Genomic DNA, 17,603 nt, shown 5'->3' with positions numbered 1-17,603 from the left:
TTTCAGAAGAATCCTGTGAGGAGATGGACATGATGAGCAAGTTTTCTTGGTCACCAAAGGCAAGATAGCCCTCAACAAGAAGGATCCCTTCCCCTGCCTGTCTTATCCTATGTCGTGTAGCTATATTCAAATACTTGAGGCTGGATAATCAGTAAAGAACAAAGGTTTATATTTACACACAGTTCTAGAGTAGGGAAAGTGCCAGAACAGGACTCCAGCATCAGGTTGGCTTTTGGCTAAGAAGGTCTTATGCGGTATCACAGCACGGTGGGGAGCTGGGAGGGAAATGGGAGCATGTAAGAGGGGCCTGTGTGTGAGAGAGATGAAAGTTGACCCAACTTATGATAACCCACTGTCCTAATGGCTGATTGAGTCCTGTGAGTCCTGATTTGCTCCTTCCAGCCCTAACCCAGTCTCTTAACAAAACCCTTAATTTTTTATGGAGGGTGTTGCCACAGTGACCTAATCTCCTTGCACTAGGCACAGTTTAAAACAAGCTTTACAGCCGGGCGGTGGTGGCGCACACCTTTAATCCCAGAACTTGGGAGGCAGAGGCAGGCGGATCTCTGTGAGTTCGAGACCAACCTGGTCTACAGAGCTAGTTCCAGGACAGGCTCCAAAACCACAGAGAAACCCTGTCTCGAAAAACCAAAAAAAAAACCAAAAAAAAAAAAAAAAAAAAAACAAGCTTTACTTGTCTGGCTTTAGTATCAAGGCCTCTGCTGGAGGACAGATGCCAGGGTGACTTTGATACCCTCTGTGTCCCAGATACATCAGTGTCTGTCTCCGGCCTGAGATTCCAAATCCCTAGGTCATAGTAGCCAAGTTCACATAGATCTAGGACTGGGACTTGCCTTGTCTGCTGGCTAGGAGGCTTGAATGATGATACAGGATTCCCCACCTGCCATGAACTTCTTGAGCAAACCAGTTTTTCTTCCAGGCTACAAGCCAGAAGCAAATGCTGACAGTATGTTGCTCCCTCTCAGCCTCTAAGGTATTGGAAATTCAGCTCACTAGCATCCAAACTGAGCATAAAACCTACAATGTCAAATCCCCAAGTACTCTGTGTGAGATGCATTAGTGGCATTCACATATGCCAGCCGGGCCTCGTGACAAAGACAGAGCAGATACCCCTGGGCTTAGGAGAGTGATGTCTCTCAGGTGAATCTACACACTCTGCATTCTGGAGGAAACATCAAGGCAAGTGGCATTCGGGCCATTGTGACTTTTAATGCTACTATTTTAGCTATAGAGTTTATGATCATTTTTAAAAGATTAAAGAAAATCATAGAGTATAACCACAACAGAATTTTCCCACAGTTGGGCAGGGGAGATTGTTCAGTAGTTAAAGATAGGACTGTACAAGTGTGAACTGGATTCTGAATCTCCAGAACCCGTATACTGGGACATGATAGGGCCCAGGTTTGTACTCTAGTGTTCCTGTAGGGAGATGAAGGGTAGACATGGGGGAGTCCCTGAGAGCTTGCAAGCCAGAAAGCCTGGAGGACAGAGCAGCAAAACCTCAGAAGTGGTACAAGGCAAAAGTAACATGAGGTTGTCCTTTGATCGCCACAGGCACTGTGGCACACCTGAGTCCTCATTCACACACACACACATACAATTACACACTCATAAACACAATTTCACAAAAATAAAAGAATATTAATGATAACGGTAATAATAAAATACCATAACCTAATAATGCAGTATTATCATCATTGTGAATTCTCCCTTTATTCAGCCGTGTGGACCTTATGTTCTTGCTTCATGGCATATGTATCTCCCATATCATAGAACCTCACAAGCTCCATAACATTACGTCACAAATGAGTATGCAAATACATTCGGCAGGGTCCTGTAAGCCTGTGATTGGCAGGCACCAGCCCGGGTCTAGTTTTCTTTTTATGCATTAGTATGCATGAGTATTGCTCCACAGTCTTCTCACTTTTACTCTCTCAGGAGTGCATGATGGGTTAGGCCAAGATCTAAAGGCTTTGAAGCTTGAGTCACATGTTACCAAGGACCTTACCAACCTTTTCTGATGACTCAGTGCTGCCCCCTGCAGTGAGAAAGCTGCATCTCCCAGCAGTACAACTCCCCCCAGCATCACACGCATGAACACTGGGATCTCCGTGTAGACTGCAACTTGGGCCATATTTCCCAAAGATGTGAGAATTTGATTCTAACTTGAGAATGCTGTCCGGTGAAATGTTAAGTCCCATGTTCTTGGGCCACCTAGAGTCAAGGTTCTTTTGTGTAAAATTAAGTTTTGAAGCTATGTGCAACTGATAGACGAATGAGATTTATATGACTAGGATGTGGCAAAATATACACCAAGTACCTTTCAAAAGGACTGAAGATGTATGCATGGAAAGTCATCCTCTCCAGTTGGAAATGCTATTCGGAGACATAAAAGTAAATATTCTCAAAGAACAGATGCTCCATCTTACACCGATAATGCATTTTTCCCAAGAAAAGAAAATTGCCTGGAAAATGTTCATGTTTATTGGGCATGAGAGAGAAGCATTTCTATAAATCCATGAGAAAGTATCCTGGTTGGCTGAGTTAATGATTTCCCCTTTGGGAGGAGTATCTTTCATCGGGGCTGCTCTGCACTGTCTGGATCTCTTCGACATCAAACCAAGACTTTTGGAGAAGTACGAAGGTGGAGGTGAATGATTCCGAGGGCGGAGGAGAGGGAAACTGAAGGCCCTATTTTCTAAATACTCTGTGTCCTTCAGTGTTAGTTGCTTGTTACCTGCCCTCCAATGGGCATGGAACCAGACAGAAAGGAAGGAAAGAGCTGTTGGGCGCTGAATGAGGTGGCACCCACACTCACAAGAGTGCACACTGTTAGAGAACTAGAACACTCGTCCAAGCATGAGGGACCTGTGCAAAACAGAACGTTTCCCTTGTCCAGCACATGGAAGGCCAGTGGCTGCTCTGACTGGGACGCACATCTGAGCCGCTGTAGAACCTACCTAAGGTCTGTGTACAGATGTGTGGATCCTGGAATGGTAATAAACAAAATGAAAACAAAGCCACTTAAGAAGAATGGCATCATCTTCCATTCAGAAGTACTAGAAAGAGGGAGGCTACAGTGAGCACAAGGTGAGGAGTGTTTGACCCGAGCAAGCAGACCAGGGGATTCCTGGAGGCACAGGAGATTTCCTAATGAGCTCTTGCACCCATTTCTGACATATTGAGTGAGAACTTACTATGTTCTGGAAATTGGCCCAAGCTTTGAGATTTCAATGATAACAAAATAGACACAATCCACGCTCTTCTGGAATTTATGATTGATTGTGGAGTCATCTGTCACAGGTAAACAGACAGTCCCCAGGAGAGATGGCTCAGCTGGTAATCTGCTTGTCGTGAAAGAACAAGGACCTAAGTTCAACCTCCAGAACCCGTGTGAAAAGCTACCCAGTAACTTCACTTACTGGAACTCACTTGTAATCCCAGAACTGGGAAGGCTGAGACAGGTGGATTCCTGGGGCTCCCTAGCCAGCTAGCCTAACCCACCTGATAAAATCTATGCCAATGACAAACTTTGTCTAAAAATAAAAGTAAAAATAAAAATAACAAAAATCCTGAGTGGCAGTGTCTAAGGAATGGTACTTGTGGTTGACCTCTGACCTCTCCATGCACATGTACCCACATGAATATACAAGGACACACACACAATCACAAAGATAAATGAATAGAAAATCACATGGTAGACGGACAATGCAATCAAAGGGTAGAAGATGCTAAGAGGCCCAACCTGACTCAAGTCAGCATCTGCTTGTATTTTTTATTAACTGAATATCAGTTTATGAGACAAGAACACAACAAGGTGGGGAGAAAACTCAAGGGAAGATCCCAAAGGGATTCCTTATCTGTCTCCTTTAAACCTTGGAATTTGGGGAGGCAAAGTCAGAAAGAGACAGGTTGTAGCCCATTTTCTTACCTCTAACCCATAGGAGAGCAGCTACAAGCTAAGTCAAAAGTAGCTGAGCCTATCCATAGAATAAGGCCCCCACAGCATTCTGGCACTAAATAATTACAAATATTCCACATCACCATCCTCAGAGCTACTGATTCAGACCCCTACAGACTGTCTCTTTATCAGACCAATGATAATATTTAGTCAGTTTGACCTGGAACCATTTCCACTAGGGTTAGGATCTTGACCTTTTAGTTCCGCCCAAGTCTACTGACCCCCAGAATTCTCTCCATGTGATTATTGACCCATTCCAGCAGTCCCTCCTAGGACCAGGATGTGTAGACTTGATTTCAAACTTGGTATTGAATCTGAATTTTTTGAAGAGTTATCTTCACCAGTGATGTATTCAGAAGGTTCCTCTCTCTAACATGATCAAACTCCTTTGCCTGGACTATGTCAATGTATTCGCCAATGTCCACCAATTTATGCTGTGCAGCACATGTCTGAAGCTCACATGGATTTCTTTACCCCTCACTGTTACTTGTGTTCCGTGGCTGTGTGGCAAATGTGCTGTCTGCAACAGTGATCCACGTCACCAGAGGACTGGGCTTATGTTCCATCTTCCCATCCTAGAGTCTTCACTGCTCAGAAGCCTGTCTGATGCATACAGTTCTTTGGGTAGATTCAGAAACCACCAAGAGTGAATGAAAACACACTCTGACTTACAAAGTCTCTTCAAAGAACTGTCCACTGTTACATCCACCCTCACTCCACTGGTCAAGCCACAAACCAAACCCAAAGTTACAGGCAATAATCCAATCTCTGCAGACCCCTCTCCATCGCAAGTGACCTCTTCTCTACGACTATAAAATACATCTATACTCTCCCTAGGATCTTCAAAAGTTCCCTCAGATTACCTCCCAAAGCTATGATGTCCATAAGGTCCAAATAGAGAAACATCTGCTCAGAGACCTGTGATCCAAAGAGAACATGCTATTTACTGTACACAGATACAATATACAGCACAGAATCCAGGAGCAGGGTACCCAGTGAGCAGTGTCATTCAGGACAGGGAAGGAAGGAAGCCCACACTGTCCATCAGTATTACATAACACTAACACAACCCCATCATACAAAGGTTGTGAAGTTCCCTACTGGGAAAAAATGAGAGCTTGTGCAGAAGCCCTGACTCGAAATTCTGGGTGCATTTATACATATTGTTCTGTAGTATTTCCGGTTCCAACTTTGGGAAGTTCTGCCTTTTCCATTATCCATCTTGACTGAATATAATAGTGACACTGGAGAGCAATGTCCTCCTCGGCAGCTGAATGGCCCTCTCCACTGCATTCTACCCAGGAATACTTGGGGCTTAGGGTTTTTCCACATTACTCATAGCCTGGTAAAAGCTCTCCCTTCAGAACTATCCGCTGTTGTTTTACAGTTAAACCAATCATGAACCTTAACCCCAAATCAACAGGGACAGAGGTGTGTAGCCTTACTGGAAGCAGGAAGGCATATTCTAGAATATCACAATAACCCTGTGTAGTATCTATGGTTCTTATGAGATTATAACCCATGTGCTGCCCTGTATGGTGGAAAGAAGGGAAGGAAAACCTCTCTCTGGGTCCCTTGATAAGCTGTCCTACACCACTGTGCCAGTGTCTAGTCTACAGAGTTCCCTTAGCCCCTGTTCAATCACCAGGTGTGGATCTTCCTCAGATCTTCCACTGTGGCCAAAGCTCATGACTGTGAGGGATCTTCCTGCTCAATATTGTCTAGACTTGGGATTTCCAAGTCTATCTATGCATTCAGAGCATTTTAAAGACTAATTCAAATGACTTATTCCTCCTCCGCCCCCATCAAGAAACCCTTTTCAACTGCAATCTTCTGAGGCTGTTAAAAGAAGAATTATAAAAGTTTTTTTTGGGGGGGGATCCTAAAGCCAGCCACCCATGCATTCTACAGTCAGAAATCTGAGAAGCACAGTGATGAGACTTGTGTGGTGTGTAAATTCTGGAGAGAAAGCAAAGTCTGGGCTTGCTAGTCACAGAAAAGAAATTAGAGCTTTTAGTTGGATAATGTTGTCTAGTGTAGGATAGACGGGCAATGAGAAGTAAAGAGGTTACTATAGGAATTGGTCCAGGTGAGAAACGATGGCCATAAGGCTGGAGTGAAGACACATTGGCCTTGAGAGCCACCTAAACCATAGTACAGGTTTAGTAGGCCCTAAAGGAGCCCTGGATGTACGCATAAAATGTTGTGATGCTCTAAAGCTGGGGCTGAGGGCCTTGGAAGTAGGTTTTAGGAAATAATCTGGATAGGTACTATTTAAAGCAGACCTTCTCAAGATATCTTCAGGGAAGGGCTGAGGTTTTTCACAATCAGCCATGGACCAGCACATCATGAAACAGTAAGAGAAGCAAGTTTCTTAGAAACAGGAATGAATGGCAAAGATACAATCCAGTATGTTGCTATTATCAGACTGAAAAACTATGAAATTTTTTTATGGAAGTACTGTGGGTCTGGTCTTGGTAGACCTGTAGCAAGCAGGTGAGGGCCTGGGTCCAGGCACAGAGCAAGTGAGCAGCCTGTTATGGAAGATGCCCTTTCCCCCACACTCCACAGGGTGAGGCAGACATAAGGACAGCCATCACTGCACATCCTGACCTGGTGGCACAAGTTCTTCAGGGTGACAGTGACAAGCCAGGAAAGGGGGCCTAGTAAAAGTCTGGCTTCTGGGCAGGAAGCTGCCTGAAGTTTCCCAGCGCTACTGGAATGAGCCTGGACGTATCTGCTGATGGGTGTGACATCTGCAGGTTAAGACAGAAGAGCCAGTAATCATGGTGTTGATCAGGGACAGGATGAAATCCCCTCTGCTCCCTGGAAGCTGGAGAAAATATCAGAGCAAGACAAATTTTGAGTTACTTCATCTGCCTTTCATGGGGAATATATAAAAATACTAAATATGGTTGAGAATACAATGAATACATTAAAGCAGTTTATAATAATTTTAGTACACGCTCTCACCCCTCCACACACACACACACACATATATGCACAGCATTGGGGTGTCTAGAATCCCTTCGATTTTAAGGCCTGACAGCCTGTCATTTAGCAGCTGACTCAGAGTTAGAGGGATGCCAAACCATAAGGATAGTAATAGATTCCTGGCATTGGGCAGCAAAATTTGCAGCATACACATGTGTACATACATGCATGCATGTGTGCATGCATCCTGAGTAATACACATGACCACCTATTTTACAGATAATTTTTGAGTGCCTACTCAATGTGTGGCATACTAATCTGACTCTAGAATGGGGCGGGGACATAAACAAATAGGTAAATAACTGTTTCTCAGGAGTGGGGGATGGGTGGGGATGGTGAAGACTCTCCACCAAGGCCAACCTGAGAAGCTTCCTTCCCAGAGTCAACTAGGAACTGAGAGCAGAAGGACAAGAACCAGACCCCCAGACAGAGGGACCAGCAAGAGCGTGGCCTGAGGCTTAACCAAAGATCTCGGCACAGAGATCCATGCCACCCCCCTTCTCTGCTTTGGTAGTTAATTATCTCTTTTAGTAGGAATTAAAAGGTAGTAAAAATGCCGTTGCTAAAATAAAATATAGCAAATGGCAAAGGGTCAGTCATAAAGTAAGAGAGGGGACTCCTTATGTTTGTAATTGAGTTCACAGAGTTTGTGTTGTGTTTCTTTTTAAATGGTTTCTGTGCGTAATTGTTTTTAATTGGAAAAGAGAAAGGCAAATAATTTAGCACTGAGACACCCAGAATGTATGTGCCTATGCATATCAGGCACAGAGCTAAGTGGTTGACATTTATTATCTCATATAAACACCATAATTGACTCTGAACTAGGTGTTTGTGTGAATAAATTCACACAGAGAAGGAAATGACTTGCCCCCAGGAGTAAACAGCAGAGCTGAGATCACACTAGGGCTGGCTTCAAAACCCTCATCTTGTCAGTTATGCTCTGGTGCCTACCTCCGAGACAGTTATTTAGTGTTCCCATTCTACAGATGAAGAAACCAAGGCTTAGAAAGGTTACAGAATGTGACCAATGGAAGCTGGCAAAGAGGACCAATCATGTCATTTGTGCAAATGGAAACCAAGGCCCTGTTGTTTCAAAATCATTAGGAACTGAAATCATCAAGAATGTAAAGAGAGTGACAGCTAGTCAATCAACCAAGCAGGAGCCCTAAGCAGTAGCTCTCATTTCATGCCCTGCCACATTCCAGACTCTTCAGTGACAATAAATAACTCCTGCCTCAACAGAGGAAGACCCAGGACTATGGCTGATGAGGTAGTAAAAGAAAATCAACTCAGAAAAACAAGGAATGCTTTTTGAAGTCTAGTTTAGGGCTCAGATTAATCCAATGCAACAGCTGCCCTCTGACAGGCTGTAGGATTCCCAGGCAATCACACACCCTCTGACCAGCCCAGCTTCCTCTAAGGCTTCGTCTTCTTCATGGGGCACTTAGGATCCAACCTGAAAACAGAGCTCCTCACCTTTCCAGGGAGCTGGTTGCAAAGATAACAGAGTCTACCTTCAGATTCCTATGGATTCAGGAGAAGATGCCAGCTTCCAGAAGCTAATAAAGATAGGTGACATTCCATGAGCCATGCCAAGCTTCTAACTTGTACCATCTCAGTACGCAAAGGCTCCATGAGAACAGCTGCAATCTCTCCCCATTTTGCGGAAGAAACAGGGGTACAGAAAGGTCTTGTCGCCTGCCAGTGGTATGGCAGCTGGTAAGTAAAGATGCAGAGATGACACTCTGCAAGTTGACCGAATTGTGCCGGATGGAGGGTCCCACCCCTTTGTATATTTAGAAAGGACATGAAAATACCTCTTTATGTCTCCTCCTTGGTTCTGAAATGAAATCTAAATCTCTTCACAGCATTCACCGTCTAACTTTCACTTAACTGCTGAAGCCTACTCCTTCCTTACCCACTGTCCTAGTCTGGATGCACAAGATGGCCACATACTTGGTACCATGGTAGCTTCTCCTGGTTGCAGAGCGAGACCTTTGGTGCCCAAATCCAAGTCACCAAGTTTCTAATAGGGAAAACACTGAAAGATTTCTGTTCAAACCTATCAGGGAACTCCTTTCTCGCCTTCCCACTCCCCACTATTCCAATATCCAGCCTACTCCCAGTTTATGGGAATCCAGCATCTTCTCCAAGACCAGATGATCCTTCAGCTGCCAAGAACTGAGGCTGGGAGGAGCTAGGGCATCCAGGCATGCATAGCTAGTGAAAGTAAGGAGATTGTCTAGGCCAGCCTGTGCCTGTCCCTTTCATCCTTCTGTGACATCCCCAAAGGCCAGGTTGGAACAATGACTTGAGTTTCTTGGTAGAGAAGCCACAAAGCCCATGCTTCCTGGAAATCTCTGATTTGCTCCCTTTCAACTTGAGGCACTGAATGTGAAGTTTTTAGGTGGTTACTAGTCTCCCAGTAAGAAAATGTGTGAGCCCTAAATTTAGCAAGAATTTTAATAAATTCATCATGTTTCCAAATCCTTAATCCACAGAAAGGAGTTTAAATCCCAATGCCATGCCTCTCTTCGCATCTTCAAGAAAGCTGGCAGGGTAATTTAGGCCTCGTTATTAAAACAGCAGGAAGTCAACTTCTTTCTGTTCACTTAAGAAAAAAAAATGAATCAGTTTATAAACCAGCATCTAAGACCCTTTCCAGATCAACAAGAACTTGTTTACAGGGAGGATGTTCAGAGACATTTGGGAAGCTTGTGACCCAGCAGTGAGGTCCCTGGATGGGCCCTTGGGCTGCACTGCCTCTTTCAAGGCTCATAATCAGCCAAGGAGCAGATGGAATCATTTCAGATGACAACAGAGGCCATGAGATGACAGCGGCTTTGCTAAGGTCACGTGTCTGCATTTGGAGAAGCTGAGATTCAAGTTCAAATTTCTCTAGTCTTCTACATAAGAATGGTCCCAAGGTTTCATGAAGCCACAGCTGAAAATTGGTGTGACTTCCCCAGCGCCACACAAGTCTTTTGTAAAATCTCCCTCACTGAACCCGGGGATTTGCCAGAAGTGAGAACCACTTCCATTTTCACAGACTCAGTTTTGACCATGGGTGTGCACGAAACCCAAGAATGGAGGGTTATCGCTGCTGCTTCCCTCATGCGTGTCTTATCATTCCAGAAACCATGAATTTACCAACTGCCTCAAAGTCAGGCTGAAGCCAACCACATTCTTTGGTCCTTTGCAAATGACAGGATTGTCCCTTTAAGAAACCAGTGCAAATAGGTCTTTAAATATGAATCTGCAAAAACTCCTGGTGAATTCTCAGGCTCAGCAGGGAACTTCTGCAAAAAGAGTTGTGTGGCCCTGGGCAAGTCACACCAATTTTCAGCTGTCAGCCTCCTCATTTGTGCAATTAAGGCAATAACATCCTCATGCTGGGTCCCAGGGAGGATTAAATAAAAGTGCCAATGTAGAAGTGCTTGGTGGATGAACTGACAGAAAATCACTTCCTGGCGTATTATTTAATAAGTGGTAACTTAACAGCAATGTATCTTTCGAAAAATGCCCCTGTGTTTGATGGTGCAAAACCCTGTTTTCAATTCCCTCTCCCTAAATTCTGAGTAGTTGTTGCAAATCTATGGAAACCACTCAGCCTCTGGAAATGCAGATGATTTCCTTGAAGTTCCATAGCAGGTGGTAGGGCTGGGGTTGACACCAGGAGGGCTGGACCGAGGAGCCTATTTTTAAACACTGTGCTCTCTAACCCACCAGACAAAGAGGAAGACTAGACATGCCGTGTGGCAAAGGCTGGATGTGATGACTTCCTTTTGTCTCTCTCAAGCCCTCCTCAGCCTCTTTTTGCAGGAGTTGGAGATGTTTGTGTAAGCTCCCTACTCTCTCAAGGACGTTGGCTTGGAAAGCATCATTGATTTCTTTTACTGGATAGTGGCAATTTTGTCTGTCCCTCATAACCCTCAAAAACAAGCCTTGTGAGGTTCCCCAAAGCAACTGGCAATGTGCTACTTTTAAAGCTCTTTTGTACCTGACTTCCATACTGGCCAGAAGAGGGTCCAGTCCTCCCAACCAAGGGGTTGTCCAGAGGCTGCTGGGCCAGCCTTCAACTGGCTTTATGTCACAATTTAGTTTCTGCTCTATTTGCTCTCTTTTTGTGATATCTGAGATGGGATTTCTCATCCATTCTGATCTCTAAATTAGAAAGATGGCCTCAAAGCCGATGGGATAAATGGAGTGAGCTCTATGACCAAAGTCTGTGCAGGGGAGGACTTTTATACTTGAAGATCTTCAATTCATGCAGCTGGACTCACAGCAAAGTCCCCTTCACAAAACCATTTGCAACTCACTAAGAATACTAGGAAACAGGAGGGGAGAAAGCAGGCTGGTGCTGGAGAATTGTCTGTATTCTGTCAATCATGTTTTAAATAAATGCTGATTGGCCATTAGCCAGGCAGGAAGTATAGGTGAGAAAACCAGACAAGAAGTAGAGGTGGGGAATTGAGAACAGGAGTATTCTGGGAAGGAGGAATCCCATTCCTCCCCAGTCCTGCACAGATCACAGAAAAAGCAAGATGTGACCTGCTCCACTGAGAAAGGTACTGAGCCATGTGGTTAACTTTGATAAGAATAATGGTTTAATATAAGCTACAAGAGTTAATAAGAAGCCTGAGCTAATGGGCCAATCAGTTTTATAACTTATGGAGATCTCTGTGTGATTTTCTCTGGGACGAAACAGCTGGGGGACCGGGCGGGAGAGAAACCCCAAAGAGCCGGCCCCTCATGTTACAGCAGGCCTTCTCCTTGATGCTATATCCTATTTGGAAGGAAACAGATTCGCCATTGTTAGCTACGGACCAAATGCTTTCCCAAAAGCAGAAAAGCAAATGTGTTCTGTGCTGCTGTGGTGGGGGATGGGTCTAAAGGACTGAAGATGGGGCGGATGGGGTAGCAACAGGGAGTTGTGGACTCTGGCTGGGGCTCAAGATGGGCTGCCATTGCAGCAGTGAGGTCTCCAGCCTTCTCCAGACCCTCCTGGCAAATATTTGCTGTGGAAGGAGCTAGCTGTGGAGAATTCAAGAGTAACCATCACAACCCCGCCCTTAAGGAATTCACAGTTACTGAGGGCAACAAGCCACAGGTGGATAGTTTCTGTGCACTGTCTTGGGAGATTCTGAGCGCTTTTCTCTGCCAGCTGAAAGTATCTGGACCAGCAGCCTGCAACATGGTTCAGTCACCTCTCAAACTCGGGCCTAATACTTCATGAGAATGTGACGAGCTTTGAAGAAGCATGATGGAGGCATCTACCTAGACAAGCAATCTCAGAAGGATGCATGGAGGATGCGGCAGGAAGGAAGGGGATACCATGTAGAGGAAACAGCATGATCTAACACAGCTGCAGAAATCTTTCTGTCTCTGGGACACATTACTAGCTAGCTGTGAATGGCTTCTTAGAATTCCATGATTCTCAGACAAAAGCTTCCCTTTCCTTTGTTCTATGGTTTGTTCTTGAGATGGGCTGGGGACTTTGGACCCCAGTTGGGGTGCAGAGGTCTTTGTGGGTATAATAGAATGGTTTTGTCTCAGCTCCTGGAGGCTGCGATTGGGTATATATTCCCTTGTGGGTTTAGATCTACTCACCAGAACCTCCCATTGTCAGTTCCCTGGCGTTGACCCTCAGAACCATGATGTGCAACTTCCACTCACGATGTGACTTAATAATCTCTGTCTAAGGCAGCCGATTCACATGGGAGCACTGAACTAAACCTGTGTTACATGGTTATCTAGAACATGTTAGGGCTCTGCTAGGAACAGGCATTCCTCACCCGGAAACCTCAATCAGAACCCCATCATATGCAGGAATACATTGTAACACTTGACCCTCACCGCAGATCTGTAAACTTGTATTAATGTCGCTGCTGTGCTGATGAGGTGGTACCTGCAGCTTGGAAGCCTTTAGAACCTGATCAGCAACTCCCAGTCAAGCCAAGATCTTGCTGCCACTACGCCAAGTAGAGCACATCAGGCCTTAGCATTCAGGCCTCAAGTTCATCTGCGGACACTTGATCTAAAGGCGCTTTGCCTCCCTTCTCCTGAAGGCAGCACAATCTTATTCATCACCTCCTACTCCTTCACTCCTGACTCCTTCACTGTTGTATCCATGTGTGGCATGATGTGGCATGTAGAAACACCAAGCAAATGGCTCATCAGTAAAGGAAGCCACCTGGCTGGTCCCTAAGGCCAGCTTTCTCCATGTAGCATCTCTTTGATGGATGCCAGTGTCCCACTAGGGACTCATGTGCCTGGTGGCTGCACACTGACATAAAGCCCCACAAATACAGGTGGCATCAGACGTATCATAGATTTCCATTTCTAATTGGCAAAAGGCTACCATCTAATGATGTTCTACAGGATCAAGACTTGGGACTTGTCACCTCATGGCACCCCTGGTTTTCATCCTGCACTGACTCCACTCACCCTCCAGCTTTTGAGTACAGTGGAGAGCAGTGAGACGGGCTCTCAGCGGTACCCTTGCATTATGGAACTCTGACTACTGCCAGGGACCACGCATTATCAGTCTCTGGAAGTTTGCTTTGTCCTGAATCCCTGGCTCTGGCTTTCAATTGCTGCTATTATGTATCAATCAATTCCCCCTTGAACCCACTCAGTGTTTATTCTCCGTGATTGCTCTGTTCTTCTGTGCTGCCGTTTTGATTGTGACTCTTGCTTCTCTTCAATGCTTTATCACCTCACAATTATTTTCCCAATGAAAAGCCGTGACGACAGAGCGATCATCTAGACTTGAGTCTCACAGTTCTGAATGTTTGAGATTCCCTCCACTCTCCTCTGTAACCTCGCGTAAGCCTTGGAGGACCCTGTTTCCTTTTGTTTGGAAATAAAACACATATGTTCCTAATAAACATCGAATGTGATAAAATGGCGAAGACTGGGTAAGACGCAGCTCTCTAAATGTCTCCAGTAAGTCACATAAAAGGAAAAAGGAGAGAGCGCGGGCCTCAGCCCACCCACACCATCGGTCCCACTTTCCGTCCCTGGCAGATGCTCCTCCCACCATTGCACAGTGACACACAAGCTCCAAGTGCTCCCCCATTCACTTCCACCAGCAAATGCCAGGCATCTTCAAGGTCAAGTGACTTAGTCTCCTTGCAATACTCGGATGAGATGTGCACATGCTTTTCTCTCTGTCTTTTCCATGTTCTCCCTACATCGTGAACTGAGAAGCAGGTAGATGACCAAGGTGCCAACATAGATGTATTCCATATAGTCTTCTGTGGCTCCGTGCAGCTGGGAACAGCCTTCTGGTTCACATGCTGTTTCCTTAGGGCGGGGTGAGATCTTTAATGCGGCAAATGTAAAATTTCCATTATCCTCAGACTGTTGGCTAATCTATTTGTTGAAACAAATGAGTTATTGGAACGAATTTGTCTTTTCAAAACAAGTGGCCTAGCAGTACTGACTGTAACTGATTTAATCTTCTTGTTTATTCAGACTGGACCAAACGGATTGAGTACCAGCCTGGCTCGGGGAGTATGCCCTTGTTCCCCAGCATCCACCTGGAGACGTGCGATGGCGCCGTGTCTTCACTCCAGGTCACTGCCGAGCTGCAGACTAATTACATCGGCAAGGGCTGCGACCGGGAGACCTACTCCGAGAAATCCCTTCAGAAATTATGTGGTAGGCTTTTCTTTGGAGAATTTGTTCAATTAATAGCTTTCCAGTGATACATGCAAATGAAGTTTATCTAATTAGACCTAGGGGGGGAAGGAAACCCAGCCTTCCCAACCTGCATCAGCCCTCCTGGAGGGATATTTGCTTAGGGCAGAAGGGTCAGAAAATTCAGCTTTTGGCCTCAAGCACAACTGATTCAGAGTCTGCTTGCCAGTCGTGTGGCTTTAGGCAAATAGCATGACAAAGCTTTCGGAAATTCTGCACTGGTAAGATGAGGATTAAATAGCAAAATTCAGTTAAAAGTTTCTGACACAGAACCAAGTGACACTCAAGGTCCTTCTGCCATGCCAGGTTCTCGAGAGCTTCTTGCTCTCAAAACCATTATAAAAAGAGGAGCCAGACACCTGCAAAAACATTTGGCTCATCTCCACCAAGCAGCTACATAATTTTCAAGGCCCGATGCAAATGAAATGATTAAGAGCTTTAATATAGGAACAACAAAACACTCAGCCGAGTGTCTGTGGCTAAGCCACTTCTCAGGGTACAGGCCTGTGAGGCTGTGCCTGGCTGTCCACAGCAGAGGAGCTTCAGGTAGGGTGGGGGTGGGTGCAGAGAGATATTCACGCATGTGTAGAGTGATTAATTAAAACCCAGAGACAGAAATTGGAGTTCAACCTGAAGGTCAGAAAAGCAAAGCAACCAGCCATTGGCTTTTACCTCTACCTCCGTCAGAAATGGCGATCCTGCCTCCAGGAATCTCAGAATGAGACTGTGAGTGAGAGCTGTCTCCTCCCGTCTTATATTCCTCTCTAGGACTGGGATTAAAGGTGTGTACCACTATTGCCCAGTTTCTGTGGCAAACGAGTGTGATTTCTGGGATTAAAGGTGTGTGTCACCACTACCTGGTCTGTAAGGCTGAGAGGTGGGATTGTTTTACTCACTGATCTTCAGGAAAGTTTTATTTATTAAAACACAAATAAAATATCACTACACACATGGAGGAGAAAGGGAGACAGGGAAACAATTATTAATGGAGAGGGAGAGTGGGCTTCTGGAAAGGAGGAAGGCCAGGAAATATTGACAGGAAATTAGTATGCTATGAGGATGCCATGGAGGGTGGTTTAGACCAAGCCTGCCTTTACTGCACATCTATGGTGTGCATCCCATGACTCTCAGCCTATGATGCTTCATTTGGCTTTCACATGCGTACTGTAAGGAGAATATATTCACTCAGCTCTAAAGACGGAAACCTGGGGACTCAAAGTATGTAATCTGTTGAGGTTGACATAGATAGAAAGTATGAGAGATAGGGTTTGAGAGCAGATCTATCTGAACGGCAGGGTCATTAGTCAAGCATTTGCTATGGTCAGCCTGGTCCCTAGAGCTGAACAACTGCTCTCCGGCGAGACTGTGAAGGAGAGACGAAATATCTATGAGGTGGAGCTAGTCTATGGGCTCCGTAAACTGTTTGCTGCTGTGTCGATGGAGCTCTTCATCCTGCTTGGACACACAGCACTTCTGCTTCGTTCTCTGCAGGGATATCCAAGGACTCACCACCCTCCTCTCTCACTGTGGGGAGCTGAGGTGAAGTCTCCTCCCACCGTGGACTGCATTTGGCAGTAACCACATCTTTCCAAAAGGAAAGCGAGGCCCCTCCGCATACAGTTAAATGTGTTGCCTCCGTGAGGGCCTCCACCACTCTCTTTAGGAAATCTTTTTCACTGTTTGCTCTTGCCCCAAAGAATCAAGTGAAAATTTTAGACCCAAGATAAGCCTGGTTAGTCAGTATATTCTGTTCATCATACCACCAGGCTTTTGGGGAAGGTCTGTGGGCAGGCTTGCCCCTCTGAAACATTCGGCAGTTTGGGGAAAATAGTACTTTAAACAACTATTTCGAAAGTGGGTATGTAGGCATTTGAGATGTTCACACAAGGCTTCCATCATTCCCTTTCCTCCACTTAGTTCACAGAAGCCATGCAACCTGACATCTTACTTGGAAGAAATATCCCTTTGCATTCTCTGTGCACCTGGGATGTCAGTGAACTTGACCCCACATGGCCACCATAGGTTACAGTCATTTCCCAAACTGCTCTGGGTTAGAAGGAAATGATGAATCCGCTTGTTAAAGATCGAGGGACCAAGGGCACATGCTTGTGATTTGATTTTGAATGTTCCTGGGGGAGAGGTGGGAGATAGCAAGGATGTGGAGAGTGTTTTGAGGGGAAAAAGAGCAGAGCTAAATCCGCGTGCTGTGCTATTGTCTTACTCCATCTGGACCATTAGCCTCCTAGGCTAACACAGCTGGGGAAGACAGTTTCCCCAGGTGTGCTTCTTCTGACCCTGAGAGTTACCCTTTGGATGAGACAAGGCTGTTTCTCTCGAGCCACCTCCCCAGTAGCACTGCCTACCACTCTTATGGGATTCCCTGCCCAGTGACCATAGTAGCCAGGTGAGTCATGCCTCAAGTCAGAAGACTTAATTCTGATTGGCCTAGAGTAGAGTACAGCAAAACAGGACAGAAGCAGAGGGTAGAACATCAGAAGTCAGGCCCTCTGGGATCTAAGGAAAAGGCAGGAGCTGGGTCATGCCCCACACAGAGGCTGAATGGTACTGTCTGACTCTTGTGGGTAGCGTGGTTGCTGCTGACAGACATCTGTGTTTTCAGTAGATGGGAGAAAGGCTGCTTGCTGGGTTCCCAGGTAGAGAATTGCTATGACACTTTAAACCTCAGCCTTCATGCACTTTTCTTCCTACAAATCCTTATTGGCTTTGGAGAGAAACAGGGAGAGCAATTAGGACGTTATTACCATAGTCTAAGCAACAGATGACTTTTGAACCAGAGGAGTGGCAGGAGAGATGAATTTAGGACAGCTAAGAGGCAAATCAGCAAGATTCTGATGAGTGGTTAGCTGTTGGAAGGAAGAGAGAAGGGATCTAAGGCACCAACCTCAGTATCTAAGTAGATGAC

At 45.4% G+C, this 17,603-nt stretch overlaps 1 protein-coding gene across 1 annotated transcript in view; it reads left to right on the top strand.

The window, feature by feature from the left end:
- The window catches only part of Clstn2 (calsyntenin 2), a 578,116-nt gene that overhangs the window by 465,571 nt on the left and 94,942 nt on the right, over nucleotides 1-17,603 (top strand). Inside the window, exon 6 of the mRNA XM_057766626.1 lies at nucleotides 14,456-14,641. Within this exon, the coding sequence (XP_057622609.1) occupies nucleotides 14,456-14,641 (186 nt within the window). The remainder of the gene's footprint in view (nucleotides 1-14,455; nucleotides 14,642-17,603) is intronic.

Source organism: Chionomys nivalis, chromosome 4 (genome assembly GCF_950005125.1).
Source record: "Chionomys nivalis chromosome 4, mChiNiv1.1, whole genome shotgun sequence".
In the NCBI taxonomy this organism is placed as follows: domain Eukaryota; kingdom Metazoa; phylum Chordata; class Mammalia; order Rodentia; family Cricetidae; genus Chionomys; species Chionomys nivalis.
The sequence above is the reverse complement of the archived record's forward strand: the minus strand, read 5'-3'. Positions and strand labels throughout refer to the sequence as shown.